The sequence below is a fragment of the Folsomia candida genome, unplaced genomic scaffold, assembly GCF_002217175.1.
Source record: "Folsomia candida strain VU population unplaced genomic scaffold, ASM221717v1 Fcan01_Sc002, whole genome shotgun sequence".
NCBI lineage: Eukaryota > Metazoa > Arthropoda > Collembola > Entomobryomorpha > Isotomidae > Folsomia > Folsomia candida.
The window spans coordinates 9,791,854-9,816,881 of NW_019091194.1; the positions used below are offsets into that span (position 1 = coordinate 9,791,854).

General features: G+C 37.7%; 4 protein-coding genes across 7 annotated transcripts; 2 read left to right on the forward strand and 2 right to left on the reverse strand.

Moving 5' to 3' along the window:
• Positions 1-3,198: 3,198 nt before the first annotated feature.
• LOC110844937 (putative 115 kDa protein in type-1 retrotransposable element R1DM) lies at positions 3,199-10,537 on the forward strand. 4 transcript variants are annotated; one of them, XM_022091274.2, is made up of 5 exons: positions 3,199-3,815; positions 4,692-5,001; positions 5,214-5,290; positions 5,368-5,516; positions 5,804-10,537. In XM_022091274.2, exon 5 carries the CDS (start codon positions 8,028-8,030, stop codon positions 10,374-10,376), a length of 2,349 nt encoding a protein of 782 aa, XP_021946966.2. In that variant the 5' UTR covers positions 3,199-3,815; positions 4,692-5,001; positions 5,214-5,290; positions 5,368-5,516; positions 5,804-8,027; the 3' UTR covers positions 10,377-10,537. The 4 variants fall into 4 exon arrangements, with proteins under 4 accessions (XP_021946966.2, XP_035702995.1, XP_021946965.2 ...); XM_035847102.1 differs by having other exon boundaries at positions 3,200-3,798; XM_022091273.2 differs by having other exon boundaries at positions 3,204-3,798; positions 3,976-5,001.
• A 6-nt stretch (positions 10,538-10,543) lies between these two features.
• Positions 10,544-15,904, forward strand: LOC118434209 (neuropeptide SIFamide receptor-like). Its single transcript, XM_035847106.1, has 4 exons — positions 10,544-12,456; positions 12,535-12,598; positions 14,356-14,455; positions 14,977-15,904. Exons 1-4 carry the CDS (start codon positions 12,172-12,174, stop codon positions 15,710-15,712), a joined length of 1,185 nt encoding a protein of 394 aa, XP_035702999.1. The 5' UTR covers positions 10,544-12,171; the 3' UTR covers positions 15,713-15,904.
• On the reverse strand, positions 15,780-21,297 carry LOC110842679 (U1 small nuclear ribonucleoprotein 70 kDa). The gene is made up of 11 exons (XM_022088461.2): positions 20,944-21,297; positions 20,698-20,815; positions 19,895-19,956; positions 19,738-19,800; positions 19,619-19,656; positions 19,502-19,545; positions 17,664-17,765; positions 17,287-17,572; positions 17,022-17,177; positions 16,819-16,895; positions 15,780-16,712 (listed from the first exon to the last, which is right to left on the reverse strand). Exons 1-11 carry the CDS (start codon positions 21,085-21,087, stop codon positions 16,594-16,596), a joined length of 1,209 nt encoding a protein of 402 aa, XP_021944153.1. The 5' UTR covers positions 21,088-21,297; the 3' UTR covers positions 15,780-16,593.
• A 145-nt stretch (positions 21,298-21,442) lies between these two features.
• On the reverse strand, positions 21,443-24,463 carry LOC118434208. Its single transcript, XM_035847104.1, has 4 exons — positions 22,855-24,463; positions 22,584-22,764; positions 22,226-22,508; positions 21,443-21,564 (listed from the first exon to the last, which is right to left on the reverse strand). The coding sequence occupies exons 1-3, from the start codon at positions 24,399-24,401 to the stop codon at positions 22,332-22,334; spliced, it is 1,905 nt and encodes a 634-aa protein (XP_035702997.1). The 5' UTR covers positions 24,402-24,463; the 3' UTR covers positions 21,443-21,564; positions 22,226-22,331.
• Positions 24,464-25,028: the final 565 nt, after the last annotated feature.

A 25,028-nucleotide genomic window follows, 5' to 3' on the forward strand; every position in this document is an offset into this window, starting at 1 on the left:
AAAGGCTTACATACATCGGGAAACAAATTATGTGGAGTCTATACTCTCTGACCTCATATTTAATTTTACAGGTTGAAAACCTTTATTGTCAGCAATACCTTGATTCGAAAATATCAAACCAAAATGAATACAAAATATTTCTTGTTATAGTTTTCAATGATCTGCAAAATTTATTTTTATGAACAGTAAAATTGTCGATATTTCGTGCGTTTGGCAAAACCATTTTGCAACTTTCTCCAAATTTTTTACTTTCATTTTGTAACAAATGAATTTAATTTTCTGATCCATGAAACTTGATAAATTCCCAATAAAGTGTAGCCAGTAACAAAATTTTAATTTTTTGAAAGGTAGAAAGCGAGCGGAGAAACTTAACAATTCCAATAAAATTAATGTCGCCACGAGGAATTGGATGTAATATTTTGTGGGATTCTGGTGAACGATATTAGGGTTTCTAATAAGTAGGTTCATTTTACAGTTCATTTCTCATTGGCAAATTATCCTTCCTTTCCAAACAACGTGTAATAAGAACCTACAGATAGTGACAAAAAAACAACGCTCAATCGATAGCATATCATCATCATCATGCATGAAAACTGAAAAGGATTGGACCATGTCAGGTCTAGTGAAACAGGTATAAGCACATGTACGTTACGCAAACAAAGTTTATGGCAGTTGAACAAGAGTGCTTTCCGCCCTTCGAAAGCGAAGGATCGCTTTCTCCCATACATACGTAAGTGCATGTATGTAGCTGGTCTTGGTAGCTCGCGTACTTAAACCAACAGAACTTACTGAGGCCGAAACTTTGACATTTTTGAGACCACAAGTAGTTTGTCAGTAGCCCATGATCAAAGAAGTAAGATATATAATCGAGACTATCAAACAACTACCCACAAATTTGCACTTCAAGAAGACGTACATAAATGGCTATAGGATGTCATATGGTAAGGCTGTTATGCAATGTTTAACGTATTTACAAGTAAATTGGTGTCAACCCATGTTGAAATCACCATACGAAAGCATTATTTAAAATTTCAATATTTCGGTTTACCTTGCGACCTCAGAACAGGACATTACATATACATACACGTATATGTATACGCTTATAGGAGAATCTCGAGCAAAATTTATGATTAAAACCTACTTTACACAATCTAATTATTCCCGTGGGAGGGAAATTCCTTTGCTACGAGCGTCTGAGGGGTATTTCCTTCTTGGCCTGTCTGGATGGGCGATGAGGAGTACCGAGTTACGTGGATAACGTCATGAATGAAAGACTTCGTGGACAGTCTTATAATTTTCAAGAGAAACTGGTTTACAGAATGTTATACATCCCCGATATAATATTTACAAAGCTATGAAAATCGGCGATATTTGGACACCAATGTTCCACACATGATTTAGTCGCTAGACCTGCAGTCGATCAAGCTAATCATCAGCTCTATTTATCATATCAAGGAAAGTAGGCATAAAACTAAATCTTTGTGTATTCGAGCTGAATCAATTTTATTTTATTTATAAAATATTTAAAATCATTTGGATAAAATTTCCTGTCAAGTATTTTCAAAACACGCAATTTTTTCATGAATTGCATAAGATAACCTTGTCACCAATTATGATGGTTACATATAATCCATTTCCTAACGAGGTAGACCTTCACCTATTCCATCAACCTGCAGGCAGTTTTGTCTCAAGTTCTAAGAATCGTAGAATGAATAACTGAGTAATATGACTACGAACACTGGTCTTTTCTGCCGATCAATTTCATGTTACATATGTAGTAGCTGTGCCTAAAGCAATAATTATTATTGTCAACAGTATGGTTTGTGAATATTGAGACACGTGGAATATAAATTCGTGGAACTGTGTTAAGAGAGATAGTTTCCTCAGCTATAAGCATGTTGATGTTTGTATAATTCTATTGAAATTAAATTGAGCATTATTTGGTATAGTTTCTGAGCATTGTATTCTCACTTTCATGCGATATTTCTTCTAATCTCTTCATGGAGGATTGTCTTTTAGTGGTTACGACGTAGAGTTTTTATTGTACAGTATATAGATACATCAGTACGAGTACATATGTAAGTGTACGTACTCGTACTTCTCTGCGAATACGATTTTATAATTTACAGCAATAAAGAATACTTATTATTTATGTGTATGTCCTCGTACATGCATACATATCTGTATTATGAGTAACAGGTATGAATATATGTATGGTGTTGCAGGATACACGTGAGTATTTACTTCTGTAGCAATGCATGCCTGTAACAGGGGTTTGAGGTCGAAACTTTCAGAAGATTCATGAAACCCTTCTGGTTGTTTTATGGAATTCTCAGAAGAAAGGAAAGGGGAGACCTCGTGAACTCACAAATTCATCAAGTTTTACAAGTTCCAGCTTGCTCGCCACCATCAACGTTAAACGTTTGAAGTCTAGGTCAATGTCGTTATGCGTATCTGATAAAACTATTTATAGTCTCCACATTTTCCTAGAACAAGCACCTACTCTCAAATCAAACTAGCATGTCAGTTCATTTGAATATTTTGACGCTTTCGCGAGAGGGATAGAGTTTACTTAACATGGAAAACCAGTAAGCCGAAAATGGGCATTGTGAAATTTATGCAAAGTGACTGACAGACTAGTTTTTAATTTGAGAGTACGCGTACGAGTACCCACATTCTTAAAGTCGGTAACTTATGTGTCAAGTTTTGTAAGTTTTGTAAAACACACCTTCTTTACCAGTGTAGGGTACACTAATTGGAATATATCCTTATCGTAAAAGAGTTGAACTTATTTTGTGCTGGGGTTCATACAAATTTCGTTACATACAAAGCTAACCTGGACTTGGATTAATACAAGTTTTTGGCACATTCTTAAGCAATGTTAATAACTTACTAGATGCCACACGATGATTCATTGTGAGCATGGCATGGCTTAATCAGTATCACTTATAGTACTCATCATGCGAATTTTATATATACAACTAAAGTCAAGTGAGGTTAACAACAATGACAAATTGATTTTGTAGCTGATGAACGAAAACTTGAGATGGAGTGTCAAAATATACAACAACATCACTGACGCAATCAGCAGGACCACCAATGAAGCAAAGTGGAAAATGCATACATACACTTACATTCATGTTTTGGTAGTAGTCTCGCTTATTGCTAAAGATTATTGTAAACACTAGATCCGGGTACAAATAAAAGATAACAGTGACGTGTTTCAACCAAAATTACGTCATCCTGATAAATATTAAGCTTTGTCATGCGAGTGTAAGTTAGCACATAAATTTTGCCCATTGAAAGAGAATCACTAAATGATGTCTCATCATAGTGCGTGCGTCCTGGATAATATTGAAGTTCTTACGTTACGTAAGGTGTAGCCGTCATAATGGGTTATCTAGCCGATGATGCATTAAAAATAACACGTGGATATTATTCCCACCTTATCATGAACTCACATTTGTTTATACATAAACTCGCCATCGGGGGTAAAAGCATGAAGTCTCATGCACATGTATATTCGATATAAAATCCAGACAAATTTATTGGACCCTTCTTTAGTGTTTTGGGTGATCTGCGAAGTAGCAAAGTAAGAAGTGCAGTGCAAAAGTTTCGTAATCTGTGACTATTTAATTGTTGACAAGACTGAACAACAGCCGACTATTTTATTGCATAACTTATTTTTCCTGCTACTCATTAGTAGTCGAATTATGCATAATCAGGACTAGTTGGCGTCTGATAAATACTAATTTTAGAATTGAACCAAATTCAGGATCGCAAGAAAAAAGTTGGATGGTAAATACAGTATTTAAGTACGTCTATACATAAGTAACTCGTATGCAAAGGTTTGAAGCAGAAAGGGTTTACATAAATATCTATATTTATATGAATATACAATATGCAATAGTTTTGTTCTGAATCATCAAGTACAAAACTCTAACCAACATTGTATTTTTGTGGTGCGGAATCGAGCCAGGAGGAAACAGAAACTAATCCTAAGGACGAGAATATTTAATAGAAATATTCAAAAGGCCATTGTCATACCCAACCCACCACATTTTCTATGCAAACCTTAAAAAAGCAAGAGGAAGGGCTTCGGTTTTACACACACCGTAAAATAAACACCTTAATGGGAAGAATCATTATCAACACCTAACACTCTCTCCAATTTGAGAAACACAGCTCACGGTAGTGCTTTATTAGTTGCACAAATTATTGTCATCAGCTCACATATCGTTCAGCAGTCCTATTTTGATACAATCGATTTGATAAAATCTTCAATAATATCAAATCAACCCCTTAACATCAACTTTTTGCAACCTGTCCAACCAAGTGAGTTTGGAGAAGTGTATAATTAATAGTTATTTACCTGCTGAATCAGTGACTTCGGAGGAAGAAGAGGGGTTAATTGGCAATTAGCTGGATGAACCGTCCACAACAAATGAGATAATAACGTATTTTGTAGGATTTTCTCATATTCCACGAAGGCTATTTTGGCCAGTCCAGTTCAGTCGACGTATTCCAACAAAAATTCTATCCTTCAACCAGAGCATATATAAAGGACCTGCGAAAAAGTACATGCACAGTTTGTTGAGAGAGAGAGGGGAAAGAAACCTAACAAATTTCTAATACAATTTCTTACTGTAAACATTTCTGAATAGTCATACTGAATTGTGTACTAAATAAAGATCGAGGCCATAAGACTATGCCACACAGGAAGAGGTTGAAGGTAAATCGGCATTCTGTGTCACTCGAATGTTTGATGAGACAACTTTTTCTGTTGGCGCTGCTGATTGCGGTGACACGGACTTCATCATTGGATGGCAGTGATCATCATGGAGGAAAAGTTGCTGGTGAGCAACAAGAAGAGAGAAAGTGGTATCAGAAAGCAGTGTCTGACGCTGGAGTGAAAATGGGGCAAATTGATTTGGATGACTTGGACGATCTGCCTCTCAAAGGATTGAGTGACACACAAGCTTTGGGACTACTTTTTCAAAGGTTAGAACTTATTGTTAGATGCTCAATTTATCCTATGAAAAAAATAATTAAGGAAACGTTAATAATCCACCTTGTTTTTCCTCAAGCAATGGGTTCGTAGCACGTTTACATACATGTGTACATCTTATTTCATAATTTACTTGTATTATGCTGTGCATTGAAAGTATAAGGAATGTACATATTGAAAAAGGGTGGTGTTACTCATGTTTCAGATACAAAGCTCGAATGATGCACCAAGCAGAGCCGCTGGATTTTGGTACGGAAGATTTTTCAGAGCGAGAAATTGCAGGTAAGTATTGCAAATGTGAACCCATGTTGTTATGTATGGGCTATTTTATATAGATAATTTGTTTGTTTTCCAATTAGAAATTTGTGGGAATAGTGCTTCTATGGAATGTGGAAAGAAGGTGTTGAAGCACACGCCAGTTTCCTCCAATTCTGCTAAAGAAAATGTAACCACAAACACTGATGTGCAGGACCAGATGACAGTCTATCACCGATGTGTTTTACGCAAGGTATGTTAGGCATCTTGGCACTTGAGGAATTTCATGAAATTCTAAATATTCTTTAATATTCTCATTTTCGTTGAATAATATGTTAAACGTCTACATAGACACAAATTCATGAAAATTGAAAGCAATGATAGCAATGATAGCAAAAAATATTGCATATTGGCACAACCGTCGCATATCTCACATATCTCGCAAATTGAGTATAGCAACATAAATTATTGCGAAGTTTGCGAAATTCGCGAGAATTGCCGTGTGACGTATCAAGAAATAATCTCTATTATTTGTTGTAGGAATTTCTCGATTGCATCGACATTGAAAGAACCACATGTCGACATTTTGTGGACAAAGGTATTTACCCCAGACTTCCGCCCAAATCTATTATTAGGACTACGCAGTCCAAGATTTGGAGAACTCTTTGGACTTCTGGAGGATGCACTCTAATCAACTAATGCACAGGAAGAAGTTGCATGTATCTCACAGAGATTGCGTCTTGCCAGCACTTTCTCCACTTTAATTCTAAGTCTTTGTTGAATTAGTTTGGAAAGTACAATAGAAACAGACACGAAATACTCTGGCAAGAAGTAAACAAAATATTAACCTTATTCTAAATACTTTCAGCTAACTTATTTTCAATTATCATCAATTTCGAACTATTTAAACATGTTCAACTATAATATGTGCCAAGTCAATTGGTTGAGTTTAAAGCGAGTTGCCGTGTCTCGGGCAGATGAAGAGACATGATGATGCCCTGCTCGGAATACAAATTAAGCTAATGCTAACCAGTTGTCAACATTTCCTCAATTGCTGCAAGGCAAATTCAGCACATGTTGACACAAGGCATACATATACGTAACATCACAACTTTTGACAAACAGCTTCCGTTGTGCGAATTTCTTGTCCTCTATGACACTTAAAATTAAAAACTAATTTTTTAGAAAGCCTATTCTAAACCATTCCTATTTATTGCACACACCACTTGCTCATGGCTTGAATGGTTATTCTGAACATTAGAGATCAAGTGAATACTTACATGCATATAACACTGGAATGTTTACTAGTTTCTTATGCGTTGCTAGCTACTGCATATGTATTTTCATCCGAAATCATGTCGTACACCAATTTCTTGCCTAAGTGACACAGCAGAGGAATTCAAGTCACGGAATGCAATATATTATGTCCCGCTTGATCCCATCCTTCCACTCCTTCGCATCCTCTAAGCGCTAAGGATAAGCTTTCACCTTTGGAGACGGTTTCTTGGTGGAGGAGCGCAATGCAATGTGATGGCGGTATCATGTTGCCAATTACGGAAAGTACAAGTGAGCCCTCGATTACAATTTCTTTGACACCTGTCACAATGGATTTGTCATTCGCTGAGAAATTAAATCCTATTTGTTTGGAACTCTCATGAAATGGAACAACCCAAACTTTACCTAAATGGGCAGCATCAGCAAACGTCCTATATCAACGATTTTCCACCATTTGTGTATTTAATTAAATAAATCGAATGTTAAGTAATAGCGCCGTAGGTACGTACAGACAACACGAGCCACTGAAGTGAGGTGAAGTTCATCGATGCTAATGCCAACTGGCCGATCAATGGGGGATTTCAAAAACGGGGTAAATCATGCACGTGTAGAAATACACGAGTACAATACATACAACAATTAGGTCTACGCTTCCAGTCACAGGATATTTACTGTAAACCGAAATCTGTACAGGCTTATATATACACCATTTCGGCCAAAAATTTGAGAATGATACACTAATTTTAAGTTCTTACATAGTTAATATTTAGTAAGAAAAAGATTGTGATATCCTATACTTTAAGCAATGACAGAACAACTTTATTTTATTGAGTGGTTCCCATATTGGGAAATCCTTTAAACGCGTATTTCCCAATAAGTGCAGATAAATTGCTGTGCTGGTCTCAACCTTTTATAACCTTTTATAAGGTAAGACTTTCTCAATGGCACCGCTTGCATAACACGATTCTAAAAATCTACAACACTGTTTGGTATAGCCCGAAACAGGAGAGGAATTATACATCCAAGATTTCGTAATTATAGATGATAGCTAAATACTCAATATTTTAATGTCAACTTTCGAAAGACGACTAAATCTACCCGATCTAGACTCTGACTCGTTATTTTAGAAAACTTGTCTCAAGGAAAAGTCAGATACGTTCCCAGAACTATTCATTGACCACGCAAATTAATCAGTATCACAAAGTCTGATATTTCTGACAATGGGGTTCACAATTTTCACAATTATCAAAAACGGTATCGAGTTATTTCTAGTCTATCATTTTTACATGTAACGCCATAGAAATGTCTGCCAATTATTTTACACTTAAAATTATCTGTGTACATTTACGTCGTAATTTAACATCAACTTTCCATATATTTAACAGTTTAGAAACTTATATGTATGTACATCTTTATTAAGTGCCCATTCTTGGCAAAGTTTCGAAGGTTTTATGTAAATGTATAAAGGTATACGTCGAATTTGGTCTAAATGAGCTTAAACCGAATGTTGCATACAATAAAATTTTTTTATGGTCAGAAACTATCAGAAACTATCTTCTGTGGCTGCCTTAAATTCGGCTACATGCCCGGAAGATGGCGTACAATGAGGGTGGTCTTCATCCCAAAACCGGGGAAGGACAGTTATGAAAGGGCTTCCTCATGGAGGCCCATCTCACTGACTTCCTTTATACTTAAAACACTTGAAAAGTTGATTGATGACCATATTAGGTCCTCCGCTCTGGTAGAGAGGCTTAAAAGGGGTCATCAGTTTGCGTATATGAGTGGTCTTTCTACAGAGGATGCACTGCACAACGTCGTGGCTCGTATTGAAAGGTCCCTTAAATCCAGTGAGAGCACTTTGGGTGTGTTTCTGGATGTCAAGGGGGCTTTTAACGAGGCCCCGTTTGATGTTTTGCTTTCTGGTCTAAAGCGGCATAATATCCATCCATTATGCTGCAACTTTATTTCCCATATGCTTACATCTCGGTCGGTGGAATTTGTCACTTACGGTCAAACCTTCTCGAGGAGGGTGAAGAAGGGCTGCCCTCAAGGTGGGGTCCTCTCGCCTCTCCTTTGGAATCTGGCCGTTGACGAATTGTTAACCGAACTTATGGGGAAGTTTCCTGGTATCTACACTCAGGGCTATGCTGATGACGTGGCGCTGCTCTCTTCTGGGTTTGATCTAAGCATTGTTCGTGATTTGGCACAGCAGGCTCTGTCTTTTGCAGGTCGCTGGAGTCGCGGAGTGGGCTTGTCACTCAATGACAAGTCCTCGGTGGTCCTTTTTACGAACAAGCGCAAATTCAGACTGAAACCTCTCACCTTGGAGGGGAAAAAACTAGAATACAGTGGCTCCTGTACCTATCTGGGGGTCACTTTGGATTCAAAACTGAACTGGAGACTGCATTGCGATACGAAGGCGCGGAAAGCCACCGTGTCTCTAATGCAATGCAGACGGGCTATGGGCCTTACCTGGGGTCTTGGTCCAAAAGGTAGTCTCTGGATTTACAAGGCGGTAGTTCGGCCGGCCATGGAGTATGCTGCGATGGTCTGGCTGCCCGCGACCAATAAAAAATTCTGCGACCGGCTTCGGAGGGTACAGGGGCTTGCACTCCGCATGGTCACTGGTGCTCTTCCGACTACTCCGACTGCGGCCTTAGAAACCCTACTTGGTGTCCTTCCAATTCAGCTAAGACTTCAGGAAGTGGCTCTTCAATCTTATTTAAGATTAAGGGTCCGTGGTCAATGGTTGAACTGGGTTGGATACGGTCGTGGTTTGAAGAAAATCACTCACATTGAGATGTGCTCTAGCCTGGCTCAGAATATTCCTGAGTTGGGCTTTCCTTATGACTATAAATCTGTTAAACCTCCCGAGGCTCGTAATTTTAAAATACGGGTCGCTAGTCGGGAGGAATGGCTAGATATGTACGACAACTACTTGGATCTACCTGGGCTCCTCTGTTTTACGGATGGGTCTAGGGGTAAGGGGGGATCCGGTGCAGCCTTCATAATTGGTGAAGGTGGTAACTTCATGGATGGGGCTAGTGGCGTTACACCTCTGGGTAATTATGCTACGGTCTTCCAGGCTGAACAGATTGGGGTTCTTTCGGCGTGCAACTACATGTCAGAAAATCCAAGTCTACACAAGGAAGTGAATATCTTTGTTGACAATCGCAGTGTCCTTGATTCTCTTCTTAGTGAGCGGCTGGTTTCCTCCCTCACGGTTGAGCTTCATAGGGCGCTGCAGCAATTGAGCATTCACAAAGACATTACCTTACATTGGATCCCTTCCCATTGGGGTTTATGGGGTAATGAAGACGTGGATAAGCTGGCTAAAGAGGCTGCTAGTATAACAACATGCGGTCCAGAGCCAGTTATCCCTGTCAACTCAGCAATTGGAAAATTTGCAATAAAACAATGGGCTCAGAATGATCATCGGGTCTATTGGTCCAACTTACTTAATTGTAAGTTCTCAAAGTTGGCCCTGCCAATACCTTACGAGGGTCTAAGTGGGAAATCACTTGGGCCCACGAGGGATGGTATGAGGCTAACAACTTTTGCCATCACAGGACACTGTAATTTGAATGGGCATCTGTATAAGATGGGTCTAGTTGAATCTCCCATCTGCGAGGAGTGCGGGGAAGGGGACGAGACAATGGCTCATATACTCACAGACTGTCCCGGTTACAGTGCCCTGAGATTTAGGACCTTCCTTCGTTCTACCTTAAGGGTGGAGGAAGTATGGGAGTATCCTCTCAAAGACGTGCTGGCCTTTTTAAGGTCTGGCAGATTCGCCAGCTTTGTAGCTGGGGAATCGAGAGAGGCTCCGACACAATAATCGCATGCGAGTGCATTGAGGTGTCTGCAATAGGTCCAACTGGTGACTTGCGCAGCTGGATGTCTACCCCTATGGGTAGGAATCCTCCTCACATAATACATACATAATCTTCCAGACAAATGAGTTTGACTTCAAGGACCTCTTCATCGGGGTCTTCCTTGGCCAACTCCTCCTTCATCTTATTCACTAACCTTGTGAATATATGTCGCAATGGTCCTCTTGCTCGTCTGGGACGATCCATGGTTCCTTTCTTGACAAGTCTCCAACCGCACGGAAAATCACGTCGAGGTCACCAAATTTCGAAAGACGGCTAAATCTACCCGATCTAGACTCTGACTCGTAAATAAACGAAAACTTGTCTCGAGGAAAAGTCAGATACACTCCCAGAACTTTTATTGACCACGCAAAATAGTATCAGTATCACAAAGTCTGATATTTCTGACAATGGGGTTCACAATTTTCACAATTATCAAAAACGGTATCGAGTTATTTCTAGTCTATCATTTTTACATGTAACGCCATAGAAATGTCTGCCAATTATTTTACACTTAAAATTATCTGTGTACATTTACGTCGTAATTTAACATCAACTTTCCAACTTCCAATGATGTGCTTCCTTCCAACTTTCGAATTTGGTCTAAATGAGCTTAAACCGAATGTTGCATACAATAAAATTTTTTTCGTGCTTAACTCAATGTTGGGTTAGCAATAAGACAATCGGAACAATAGCATTGAGCGCCTTTGTCCTAAATTTCAGTAAGCTGACAATTTTATAAGTTTAATATGCGGCATATTTGTACACCAGTGACCTCGAGGATCTCCTTGAAATCTATGTCTATCTATTTTACACATTTTATTGAAAATTTGAACCCCGATCGTGTCTTTTGAAGGCTGCAGCGGTTTTATTAATATTAAAACAACATCGATAAAATAATTCGCACATTTTAGAGCTTAACGAAGACATTTCCCGACACTAACAAACATGTCAAATTGATCGGTTTTGTAGCTTTTCTTCTGACTTATGTGTCGATGACGACGAAGACGACGGACACGATAATCTCATAAGTCATGAGAATGAATGAGAATCATGAGATTTATACTTTGGCCTACGCCGCTCAAGAACATTATATAGGGCACGCTATTTGGCGACCAAGTATAAACCGGGCGTGATGACTCAAAAGCATAATCCCAGCTGCACGAAGGTATGTACATAGAGCTGCTCAAATTACAATATTCATAGTCAAAGTACAGTAAATGACATGGAGTAGTTTTTTAAGTAAAAAATATGCCAACAGTGTAGAAAAAAACACCACTCGATGAAAACTTTCACTTTGCTGCTCAAACGTGACAAACCCATAAACTATGCGTACATAGATGGGTAGTTACGAACGAACGACGAGCAAATCCTGATAACATGATACTTTACACTTGGCCCCGAAAGATGGGTGGTTTTGAGTAGTTGAGCAGAACCTGTACGAAATATATTGGCGTGGCATTGAAGAGAAAAGGCATGATACATTTCCTACCCGTTTCAGTTTGCGTTGTACTTTCTCCTTGAGAAAATCCTCCATCCATCCAACCAACATAACTCACACGTAGTGAAAGTGAAGCTTGGATCGTCTCATCACTTGCAAACGTGAATTTATACATAAGTACGAGCAGAAGCAACACACCAAGCAACTGGTGGAGTTCTGTGGGCAACTTGAGATTTTAGCTTTCACCAGATATATTTCTTCTGTATAATTGTATGTCATAGTTTAATCGTCATTTTATTAACTCCTTCTTGCTCGTTGAGATGGAAGACCCACTTTTTGAGGTCTTTAACCAAACTGCTTTTGATGTGTACTCTTTAAACTGTTACGAGACTGACAACACGACACACGTCGTGAAAGGTGAAAGTGACGATTTTGGAGAGGGCTGGGATATTCTAAAACATTCGATGGGATGGACAGTAGTTTTAATTTGCGCCTATGTTGCTATTTTTATTATTGGGATAGTGGGAAATATTATGGTAGTTTGTGTTCTGGTTTTTCGCCCCCAGATGAAAACCGTGACGAATATGTTCATCCTAAACCTCGCTGTAATAAATTCTAATAAATTGTGATTATTGTGCTTTCAAAATATGATATATATTTTTCAACATGTGTTTGATATTTAGATAGCCGATTTGTTGGTCATCATGTTTTGCGTGGCTCCCACATTATTGACCAATATTTTGATACGTGAGTAAAACATTTTTTCTTACTGCATGATTTATGTATCTGTATGCGTAAAAAGGGGATTTTTATTAATCAATTTCGTTAATTCAGTTACAATTTTTCCCCTGGTTGAGATCTTTGATATTTTGCATTTCACCGCACAGGAGATTATTTACCTGCGCTTAAATTGCAAAATATAAAGCCACAGTGCTCAATTAAAAACAAAGCTCTTTATGATTTTATACATGATGATAATACATTTATTTTCTATGCGTTTAAAACATACATTGTAGAAAATTTATGTAACATTATGCACCTCAATCCCATAAACTAGACATATGCAAAGTTCACTTGTCTCAAATTCAGAAAATATCCATCTACTTAATAGCAATCCAATATGAGGAGGATATCAAATGGTTATAAACATTACATTTACATACTTAGGATTAGACCGGAGACAGTCTACATTACGTGTTGTTATATATCTATGTACATTAACATTACGCGTTGAGGCATGCGAAATAAATGCATGGCATAGTCCAATATTTTTTAATATGACAAACACCTCTCAAAATGGCTGGTGGAAATGTTTTGAAATCCTATAAATTTTGCTCCTGGGTAATCATACTATGCCATCAGCTCCGGAGGGCTTGGCATATTTAACTCATGAAGCAATTGTTTTCTTACACAATGCTAAAATCTTTCCATCTCAAGTGCTCCAGCAAAATTGTTTCAAAATATCACGAATTTAAACTTCAGTTCTTATCATTCAGAATCAATCAAATTCGCTAGTGCTGAATACTTTTTAGACAAATGTAATAGTTCTATTTTGAAAATGCGATACCCATTTTGCGATGTTTGAATACGTTTACGTAGGTATACAGTCAAGAGCAAAACTTTACGACATATGGAAGAGACTTTTGGGACATGTTATTCAAATGGGGAATTAAAGGCCGTAAAGTTTTGCACCGCGTACCTTTCCGAATAATTTTTTTAACGCTGTGATATAATTTTTATTGAATAAAGCGTGCAAAAGTAGGGGGTGACGTGGTAAATTATTTTTGTCGCCGAATTTTTTTCAAGGAACTACAAGGAATTGAAAGAATTAATTTTGGAAGAGACTTTTGGGACAGCCATAAGCACAATGTGTTGTCCCAAAAGTCTCTTCCATATGTCGTAAAGTTTTGCTCTTGACTGTATCAATTCAGTCTTGCAAAGCTACATATGAACTTATCACATGTACGTAGGCTAGATTTATTCATTGCAGTATAAATTGTGTTCGCAGAGTTTGTATGTATGTATAATCACATCTTGAGTGTAGGCTAGATATGTATGTATTTACATATGTACCTATACAATAGTTGATGAAATAAGCATGTCATAATGGTACTCGTTCAAGAAGGTGGATTGTTTTATACTGTATCTACATGATCATATGTATGTAATCCGTTGTTGATGAGTCATGAAAGCAAAGCGTCTGTTTAATGAACCAAGAATGCAACTAAAATGTCAGACTTTAACACCCACACCGACACACCCACAATGTGGGTCCCACATACATACAAATGTACTTACATCTGTTATAGTAGCTTGAAAATAAGGAAGGTTTATCATGTCATAAAATATTTCACAACGTAACATGTAAATGTAATGATAATAATGTTCCCGTGACTCGCAGAATTTCTACAAATGAATAAATTATGTATCGCCATACTCTGAATATGTTGTTCCAGTTCCAAATACGTTTCAATTGAGGCGAAAATAATTTACATCTTTTTCAGCCTGGATTCTTGGACCATTTATGTGCAAAGCTGTAGCCTACGTGCAAGGCATTTCCGTTTGCGCCTCAGTTTACTCCTTGGTCGCAATCTCCTTGGATAGGTGAGTAGCCCAATTTTAAGTGTGTCCACTGTATTTTTATGCCAAACGATCTCACGTATCTCTCATCGTATTAATTTACTTAAACGAAAGGTAGAAAGACAATAAATTGAGAAAAGAATTCCATTGAAAATCAATACTTTTATACGAATAAGGATACAAACTAATAATAACCTATATATATATGTACCTATGTGCATATTATGTAAACAGTAAACTTAAGCTGTGCTATGTTTAGCTACCAGAATCTCTTTCGTTGTCTCCTGTGTCGTATATGAGAATACCTGGAACTCTGTAATACTCTCATGCGTACACACCTGAATTTGCGAAATGAGAAAATGCCAATTTGAAAATTCTATGAAATAAATCCAGATGAAGGCGTCTGCATCTAATAGCTTTAAGTAAACTTTAATCCCTGGAAGAGGAAAGTTTTGGTGTTTGAGAGAAAGTAAATATTTATAAAAGTTGCTACTTAAGCGAATGAATTAAAGTGAGTGAGTGAGAAGGAAACTTGTCTTTTTCAGGTTTCTCGCAATATGGTTTCCAACGAAAATGCCGAGAGGGCTGTCCAAATTTCAAGCCCGGATCATAATTCTCTGTATCTGGATTTCTGCTGCGACGATCGTGTCCCCCTGGATGGTGGTGTTTGTCTTGAAGGAGAAGGACGGCTATTCCTATTGCGTCGAGTCCTGGTCCTCACCATTTAAGAGCAAGCTATTCTTTGTAATTGGAAACTTAATCCTCTGCTACGCTCTCCCACTCGTTCTGGTCATTCTTAGCAATGGATTGATCTGGTTGCATGTGGCCAAGAGAAAAGTGCCTCAGGAATCAGCATCTCCTGCCGCAATCAAAAGAGTCCACAAAAAGACCAGGCATGGAGTTATAAAGATGTTGACCTGTGTCACCCTCACGTTCCTCGTCTCGTGGCTGCCATTATACGTAATTTTTCTAATAGCAAAGATGGATGTACTACCTCCCACCTTAGAGAACATGATACCAGTGGCTCAGTGGCTTGGTGCCTCAAATAGCTCATGTAACCCGATCTTGTACTCAATCCTCAATAAAAAATTTCGTGACGCTTTTCGTTCTTTGATACCTTGTCCGAGATCGATACATGGTCAAAGTAACACTCAGACTCAAACTAACACGAGCAATTCCATCTCCTTAAATAATTCAACCATAAGTGCTGCTCCTCAAATGGTATCGTATAGACAGCAACATAATAGGAACACTTTTAGATATCCCATTGTTCGGGTTTAACTTCTTAATGAATTAATTTGCATTAATTAGTGTATTATAATTAGTGAAAATGTTGTGAAATTTGAAGTTTGGATTTGACTTTTTATTTTAGAAACAAACATCAGCGAGTTGAAGAACACCACTGAAAGGTACAACAATAAAATATAATTTTGTAACATAAATTAACTCCGAAAGTCAACCGGTCACGACAACCTAAATACTCTTACCTGTTTTACCAAATACTACTAATACCAATAATTATAATCATAGAAGATTGAGTTGGATTGATAATAATGTATACCTAGACCTGTTGTACAAATTAACAATCCCATTATAGTTAATTCGTTTGAAACTATTTCTTCTACTTACCAATTGAACATTGACCTCAATTAATAGTTATCAGTTCAATAAAGAATTGTTTTACCAACTGTCCTCTGTAGACCTTTTTACTTCACATTATTATGAAACAAAACCTACGCAGCTCTTGAAACGGAAAGATTGTTGAGGATATATGTATACACCGATCGAAATTCTTCCTAAAATCAGTATACGTTAAGAGGAATTTTCGTATAGTGACCATCCAAACTGACAGTAATTATTCTACACAAGTAAGTTTATCCATGTACACGAGGACAAAGCAAGCACTTGGCAAACTAAACTAACAATCTGAAAACAAGACAATAATGAGGAATCGTGGCTAAGAACCACCTACTACTGACTGTTTATATACTATTCACATTGTTGATTTACACTCGAATGAGTAATCGGAAGAAAGTTAATGGAATGGGCCAACAGAAAATATATAGAGAGTTGAATAGTATTGAAATATACAACAATCCAATTTTGCTTGTTCAAATTTCTGTACACACGACCCAATAAGATATTGCAATAAATTATAGTTTTCAGTATGCAGCATAAGCGTCGTCATATGCAGGATAATTATTTTCAAAGCCATCTGCATCCTTCTCAGGTTTCATGTACCCATCAAAAGCAGAATCTCCATCGCCATAGGGGTAGTCTTCTGCAAATATAAAGCACAAAATAAGGTCAATTGTCCTAGCTATCATTCTTCACTACTTCTTGCACTAAGCATAGCAATCTCATATGAATGAATAAATTATGCTTACCACCCTCCAATGGCTCTTCTTTCACCTTCACACGATTAAGGTCAAAGTCAGGATCCTTATCCTTATCTCGCTTATCCCTGTAAGGAAAGAGTAATAATAGTCCTCGATTTGAATGTGGGTCAGATCAAAACAAGTCACACACATGACATTTTTACAAATTCAATTCAACTCAATGAATTGAGTGATATTGGTTTAAGGCGTACCGCTTATGTTCTCGATCCCTCTTGTCTTTCTTTCTTTCATCACGATCTCGGGATTTGCTACGTTTCTTCTTTTTCTCTCTTGGAGATTTCGAGCGCCGTCTTTTCTCCTTTTCTTCTGGATCTTTTTTATCTCGAGACCTAGAGCGTGATTTGGACCTACGCAAGAAAAGTAAAGTGAACATTGTATACATTAAATAATTAAAATTGTTAACACATCTCGCAAATTAACGGTATGCTATTGATATAAGTATATCTGTGTACATACCTTCGTCGTTTTCTGTCCTTGTCTTTATGCTTATCACGGTCTCCTCTGTCCTTTTCCCTACTCCGACGTCTTTCCTTGTCTTTATCTTTATCCTTATCTTTGCGATCACGACGAGGTCGAGATGAATCTCTAGACCTGTCTCTTCCACGATCACGATCACGATCTCGTCCTCGATCATCATCTCCACTTCCTCGAAATAATCTTTCTCTATCTATATCAACGTCTCTGCCTGAAATTTTCACATTGACTTCCGGTCCTCCTAAACGTGTTTTCCCTAATCCCCCACCTGGACAGAAGGACAAAAATAAATTGTACTACTACTCATATTGAGGACATGAGCGAGACTTTAGCATTCAAATCACGAGTTTTGCATTTACCCAGTCTACGTGGAAGCCAACCCTGAACAGTGCGTCCACGTTCAATATCGACAACGACACGTCGTCCATCAATCTTCTTTCCATCCGCGTGTTTGTACGCAGCTGTGGAAAATAGAATAGATTGAAATTGAAATATCTCGGATCAATAAAAATCAACACTTGAGAAATTTCACTTTCCCTGTCTAGCAATTGTGTATGTAATGACAGTATGCAAATATGAATGCCCATTTAGCTCCTAGAAAGACCGTGGATGATTAATGGCATTATGAACCCTATATTTATATAATTGTACGCAATGTACACTCCTACCTATGACTAACAATGTCTATCAATGACTTCTTACCGTTACCAAAAACTTTTGATTTTGAAACAGCACAATAAAGCTAGCAGCTCTTAATTTGAAGACGAAAATATTATTTTACCCTCAGTTTTGTAAAGTATAGTCTCGTCGTACTCGTACGATACTATCTTTTTGACCATATGCAAATCACTGCTTCTAAATTATGATTGCATTGTCCAAATTCCATTTCATGAACTGCATTTTCAGACGACCTTGCCTAAAAGTCGAAAGTTGACCTAACCTATTTCTAAAAAGTTTCTCTCGACAGGTTACTTACGGTTACACCTAAGATTTCCTTCATGCAAGTAAATGGGGTCCAGAAGTCGAGAGAAATCCTCGCTCCATATTGCTTTCTTGCTCCAACAACAGTTTTTTAACGTGGATATTGAACTTACCCAGTTCTTGGAAATAAATGTCAATCATCTAATCCCACAACAATCATTGATGTCGTACTTACCAGTACCAAAAAGGATTTGACATGTCAAGTTTCATTTCACTTACTCACCATTTCAAGAAAAGGTAAACCAGATTACGTGTGCATATATTCATTAACAAAATTAAGAAACAAAACTGATTCACCATCTTACCCACCTTTGGGACGTGGTTAACGATAGAAAAATTACCAATAAAAACCTGCTCGAGCTCTTACAATTTTCTATAAACTATTAACACATTCTCTCGATGAATTGTGTACTTTTACCTGCAGTACAAACCAACTTACGACTTTTATGTAACTGGAGCCATCAGTATGAAAGTGATGTCATCCCGCTGGGGAATAATGTAAATTTCGTGTCATCGGTGTTTCTTTGCGATCAGCAAAGTGGTAAAAAATCACTGCTTGCTTACTTCTGTATATTCTCAGACACTTACCTACTTACCAACCATATGCAATTTGATGCCAATACATAAGTACAAACGCTGAGTTTACCAATTATAAATTGATGATATGGAGATCCACTCATGTGTTTGTCGCGAGAACAACCATCGCCAAATTGATATTTTTTTAATATAAATTATACATAATCATAGTTATGTACTTCGTAGTATGGTGCCGCTGGACGGGATGATGCTTACCAAACCGATTGGTTACCCCATAATAGCGTTATTCGAATTCAAATAGTGTTTTTTTTGGGTAAAGGTAAAAGAAAGGTAAATAAAAACGGAAACTATTGTAAGGAAAAATACTAATATCCGGATTGAAATATTAACTATGAAACAAATAAAGCAAATAACCCAAAACCATACGTGTCATTGCATGTAAAGTTTGCATGCAAATAAAGTTATATCAAGGGACGTGAAAAGTACCCTAAATTGCGCAACAACATTATCCGAGATACTTGAATCAAATCGATATATAATAAATATATAGTTGTGTTAGTTTTGTACTATTCGAATCATTCAAAACGAAGAAAGAAAATTATTTTGAAAAGAGTGAATCATAACAACAATTAACCGGGAGTTTTCAGATGTCCAGTCAACCAACTTGCAAGTTACTTACATTGCATATCCCTCTCATGCTCGTACTCCACAAACGCATACCCCCTGAAAATAAATAATAATGAAATATTTTCTTGTTCTAATAATGTAAATACAAAAAAATGGGTGACAAACTTACCGAGGTTTCCCAGTTTTCTTGTTAAATACCATCACAATCTGAAAAAATACAAACCATTATAATATGAAGAACCTAAACGATTTGAGTGATGAATTTTAACAAATAAACTAAAAAATTACCTTTTTTACGGTTCCATAACTTTCAAACTCACGTCTCAGCTTAGACTCGGAAGTGTCAAAATTCTGCAAATTATGTTCGAGTTTATATAAAGCTTAAAATAATACCCAGATTTATATAAAGATAGCAAATAATATGAATGAATTGATAAAAACTTACAATTCTTCCAACAAATAGGGTTTTGTAAGCATCAACCGTTGTTGCACTTTCTTGAGCGTTCCCTGAAAGTACAAAAAATAACATTAGCTGAGCTAGTTTAGCTCTACAAAGGCCAATATAAACTGAGGAGGACAACCCTTCACCGACAGAATCACCGATCTTGATGCCCTTTGGATATATTGTGGTACTAGGTGAGTCTAGCAAAAGTGAAGGAGGATTTCATTCCATGGCCCCATTTGCGCCCGCCACACCCACTCAAAGGTGCGAAAAACACGAAAAATACCCTGTTTTCGTTCATTCAAAAAATCACCAATAATCCAATTTTGATCGGATTTTCATAATTTAAGCGTTTTTGTGATCTTAGATAGTTGCTTTATCATATCCAATAGCAAACTCAATTTTTTTGAAATTTTGATTATTTCGAAGGCTACCCCATATCAGGAAATTTTCGAAAATACTCAAAAAATTGAAAAAATTGAGTTTGCTATTGGATGTGATAAAGCAACTATCTCAGATCACAAAAACGTTTAAATTATGAAAATCCGATCAAAATAGGATTTTTGGTGATTTTTTTAGTGAACGAAAACAGGGTATTTTTCGTGTTTTTCGCACCTTTGAGTGGGTGTGGCGGGCGCAAATGGGGCCATGGAATGAAATCCTCCTTCACTTTTGCTAGACTCACCTAGTACCACAATATATCCAAAGGGCATCAAGATCGGTGATTCTGTCGGTGAAGGGTTGTCCTCCTGAGTAATGGAAACATTGTTCTTCTAAATGTAATATGTAATCCCAAAACCACATACACATTGCAATGTTCTGTTCAAGTCGGTACGTTGCTTGTTCAGCCCGTTCCTTCCGTCTACGTTCCCTCCGTTCCTCTCGTGTTTCGCCCTTTTTTACAGCCGGTGTTTCAGACGGGTCCTGAAACAAACAAATAAGCAACATAGATAATTTGAGAATTGCTTTCTCCAATTAACACATATCCTTTAAATTGAAGATTGTCAAAATTTGTGTCTAATTACAGAAAACAGTATCTGTCAAATTGTTACCTCAAACAAGTAGGTATACTGCCCAATTCCAGTGAAGCCGACTCGCTGTTTTTCATGGCTTAATTTGCAGGGGGGTGGGAGATACGGAATTGGATCTCTGGCTGCAAATAGAGCCAACAAATTTGGGGGGAGGAACTGCGTCATTGTTGTTGCGAACTCCCTGCTCGGGATTCTACTTATTACGTTTCAATTGTAATTGGCCCCTATTTGGTTTGAATTAACGTTATCACGACATAAAAATTCTACTTGTTCCGAAGTTGACTATATATAAGAGTTGACTAACGTCAATTTAATTTGATGTTCAACAACTAATTAACCAAAAACGTTAATATTTTTTGTGAGAGTAAATTAAATTACAACTTGTTATAGTAGCAGCAGCAAAAGAGTTGGTATTTGGTGGGGTGTACGTGTAGAAGCGTTAGGGCAGGATTTAGTTCACAATCAGCTTTCGCATTTTCTCATGATTTTCAGGACGCCACACAATGAAATTGATTCGTAGTGATTTGCTGTACAAGTTGCACAATTTTATTGACCAAAATATACAGAGATAAGCATGAACCCATTTTATATATTAAAGGAAAATTAGTGTATTAGTTACGTCTGGATATGTGCAGATGCCATCTGTATAGGGGAAAGATATATATCAACTTAGGAGGAGAGACCCTCTACATGCCCCTCTCAGATCTCGATGCCCTTTGGATATTTGATACCCCTAGACCAGTGTAGGATAACCCTAGAGTGGTTTGATGCCATGGCCACAGTTACGCCCGCCACACCCACTCTAAGGTGCCAAAAACACGAAAAAAGGGTTGTTTTCATGTGCTTTAAATGTCACCAAAAATCCAATTTTGCTCGGATTTTGACGAAAGTTACATTTTTGTGATCCCAGATACTTGTGTGATCATATCCAGTAGATATCTCAACTTTTTTGAAATTTTGAATTTTTTCGAATAATTCATCAGAATGTCCAAAAATTTCGAAAATTTCAAAAAAGTTAAGATTGCTACTGGATATGATCACACAAGTATCTGGGATCACAAAAATGTAACTTTCATCAAAATCCGAGCAAAATTGGATTTTTGGCGGATTTTTTAAGTTGGCAATTTTTGTCGTTTTTATCCCTTTGAGTGGGTGTGGCGGGCTCAAATGTGGCCATGGCATCAAACCACTTTAGGGTTATCATACATTCGCCAAGGGCTACTACATATGCAAAGGACATCAAGATCTGAGAGGGGCATGTAGAGGGGCTCTCCTCCTTAGAATTAACTGTAATATAATATACCATTAGATGCTCTTTTATGCATCAAATATATGTAAAGGAAACTGAAGCTAAACACGGGCACAATTTTGAATTTTACAATAAAATCACTTCTCTACTTATTTATTTTTTATTTATTTTTTCCCTTTCGTCTTCGTAGTGGGAGATCCGTGATGTCTGGTGACAGAGGACGATTGCCTGCTTTTGGATTCATTTGCTCTTCAATCTCTGATAAGGGCAAAACTACCAAGCCTGTCTCTTGAAACTGGGAATATCTCTCATGTAGTATTTGATTCGTTGCGTATTCCTAAGAAAACAAACCAAACTTGTTTATTTCATAAATTCACAATAGATATGAATAATAATTGATGGATTAAAGTACCAAAAAAAGTTTTCTCAAAGATAGAATCGCACTGTGAGCTTTCTTCACAATAGGATGTTCATTAGAGTTCATTACAAATATTCCGTTTGTAAAGGCAAGCATAAGATTCCTTTGTAAGTCGGCCATTGTCTCAATCTTGTCTTCTTGAAGCATCTTAAAAACGGTAACCAAATCCATAGGCCTGCAATAGTTGCATAATAATATGTAATCGTGAATAAGTGCTGAATTAATATGAGATTCACGAAATGAAATATGTAAAAATTGTTATTACATTTTGATGGCTGTATTATTTCCGTCTTGAAAGCCTGTGTCTGCATTTGCATAAAACTCTTTTGGGCAAAAGCCCAGAACTTGCCTGAATAAAAATTCTAGTTCTTCTTGTGGAACTTTGGCTTCATTTTTATCAGCGTCATGAACTCTTGATGAGCTGCTTGCAACAGGGGTGGTAGATGCTTCTGCTTCCAGAATGATTTCCGGTTCCTCCTTGCACGCATGCACTAATTTATAACTATGCACCGGACACTTTTTTGAGATTGCAACTTTTTGTGAGCCATGTGGTTGACAAGTGCAAGCTGGTGGGGGAAGAAACAATTGGCTATCTCGTGTTGGAACTTGAGGTGCGTCCTTTTCTTCAAAGCCTTTCGAATTCTGCTGATGGTCAAATACGTTTTTGTTTGATCGCAGTACGCGTCTACTAGTATCCTTGGTATGCTCATCTTCTGCACATGCAGATTTTTTATAATTTTGCTTGGGGTTGGAACCATGCAAGAAGAGCTCGTTGCAAATGGTGTGAGCATCGCTTGTTAATAATGTATCATCAAGAGTTTCTAAATTTCTTGTTTCATTAGTTTCGGCCTCATTAGCACAGTTTGCTTGGGGTTGGTCTGGTGTAACCGTATTGATAATCGGTGTGGCCGTGTCTGAAATTAAGATTTCATTATTATTGCTTTGAACTTCAGGGAGATGTTTTTCATCGTCATGCACGGGGGCTTCCTCAGGTGACATGCCATCAGCCTGAGTGTCAATTTCGTTTTCAACTTTGGTCATCTTGCTGACTGTCGGAATGTGAATTTGTTGATCTGCAATATTAATTGAGCACGAGAGTCGCAATATTTCTGGTTCCTGCAGTGATACTAATTCTAATGATTCCGTAAGAACTTCATGAACCTCTTTATCAGCATTATTAGAAGAGCTTGGAGGATTATGGAATTTGACGAGCGAGGGTACAACCGGTGCAAATTTACAATTTCTTTGTCTCTGAAGAGGTGTCTTGAATACCGAGGCTTTGGTTGATGACTTATTACCTTTCAGAAATTTATGAGATGTTCTGGGGGGAGTGGATGAAAATGCCAAATTAGCTGGGGAAGGAAGAGGAGCAGTTCTTGGTATATGTTTGACAGCAGCTTTAGTGCGTGGTTTTTGCTTCTGTGAAATAGGTTGAAGTCTTCGAATTCGCTGATCGTGTTTCTTGAGTTGTGACAATGAGATAATCTTCTGACCCCCGTTGATCTGGAAGGACAACGCCACTTTCTCTTTATTTTCTTCCTTCCTCCGCATCCTATTACTCATCCTACTGTTCGTAGTTTTCATATCATTCACACCTTGTGGTCCAGGCATTCCTTTGTTGTGGGAATGTGCTGTTGCTGACTTATCGTTAGTATTAGCAGATGAAGCAACAGCAGCAGCGTTCAATGCAAGCTTTTCTGATATTTCTGAAATACCTGCGAATTTCTTTTTTCGAATAGGGGCCGAAACACTTGGTGGACGGCGCTGTTGTGGACCAGGTGGTGGTGATGGATAACTTGGCCGCTGAGTCATGCTTGTAACTACTTCAGAATTGCAAAAGGTTGTGCCCCTCGGCGACTTTCTAACTGGCTGGGTTTTTCGACTCCTGTTATTTCCTCCTGTTTGCAGAAATTCCAATGGAGGTGGCTTAATTTAAACATCCAATGAAGCTATAATAAATGCTACCTGATGCACTGGGGTGGGTCTGCAAGCCTGAAAAATGCCTCGTTTCATCTGGATCAATTTCATCGTCCAACTTTTTTGGAGTTGATTTTCTTGCAATTACAGTTGGGCCAGTAAGAACAAGATTTTGATTTTTTGAAGTATCCATGTGGAAGTAGTCTTGACTCAAAGATTCTGCCGGAGATTCGTACTGGACGGCGTCCTGTGAAATTTATATCGTATTTTAAAATCTAATGTGCAGATTTACGTTTCCATAATGTGTATATTTATGTATATCCATTTTGATATCATACTTCACACACCTCAAAAATCGTGTCAGGAATAATATCCAGGGCTGAAGATGCAGAGGAGCCAAAACTCCAGTCACTGGAAAAACCTTGTAAATAAAATAGAGCAAAGTTCCTACTTACATGCGCATATGACAAAATAGCATAAAGTGTGATCGGACTACTTGGATTTTGTGGGGTTACACTACGA

Excerpts from the sequence above, each read along its gene's own strand:
- LOC118434208 (XM_035847104.1), bottom strand. The coding sequence starts at position 24,401 with ATGACTCAGCGGCCAAGTTATCCATCACCACCACCTGGTCCACAACAG. Across the intron at positions 22,765-22,854 it reads AATAATACAGCCATCAAAAT|GCCTATGGATTTGGTTACCG; the intron begins GTAATAACAATT and ends CAACTATTGCAG. Across the intron at positions 22,509-22,583 it reads CTTTGAGAAAACTTTTTTTG|GAATACGCAACGAATCAAAT; the intron begins GTACTTTAATCC and ends TTGTTTTCTTAG.
- LOC110842679 (XM_022088461.2), bottom strand. The coding sequence starts at position 21,087 with ATGACGCAGTTCCTCCCCCCAAATTTGTTGGCTCTATTTGCAGCCAGA. Across the intron at positions 17,178-17,286 it reads AAGGACAGAAAACGACGAAG|GTCCAAATCACGCTCTAGGT; the intron begins GTATGTACACAG and ends TTTCTTGCGTAG. Across the intron at positions 16,896-17,021 it reads AGGGATCGAGAACATAAGCG|GGATAAGCGAGATAAGGATA; the intron begins GTACGCCTTAAA and ends CTTTCCTTACAG.
- LOC110844937 (XM_022091274.2), top strand. The coding sequence starts at position 8,028 with ATGAGCTTAAACCGAATGTTGCATACAATAAAATTTTTTTATGGTCAG.
- LOC118434209 (XM_035847106.1), top strand. The coding sequence starts at position 12,172 with ATGGAAGACCCACTTTTTGAGGTCTTTAACCAAACTGCTTTTGATGTG. Across the intron at positions 12,599-14,355 it reads ATTGACCAATATTTTGATAC|CCTGGATTCTTGGACCATTT; the intron begins GTGAGTAAAACA and ends CATCTTTTTCAG. Across the intron at positions 14,456-14,976 it reads GTCGCAATCTCCTTGGATAG|GTTTCTCGCAATATGGTTTC; the intron begins GTGAGTAGCCCA and ends TGTCTTTTTCAG.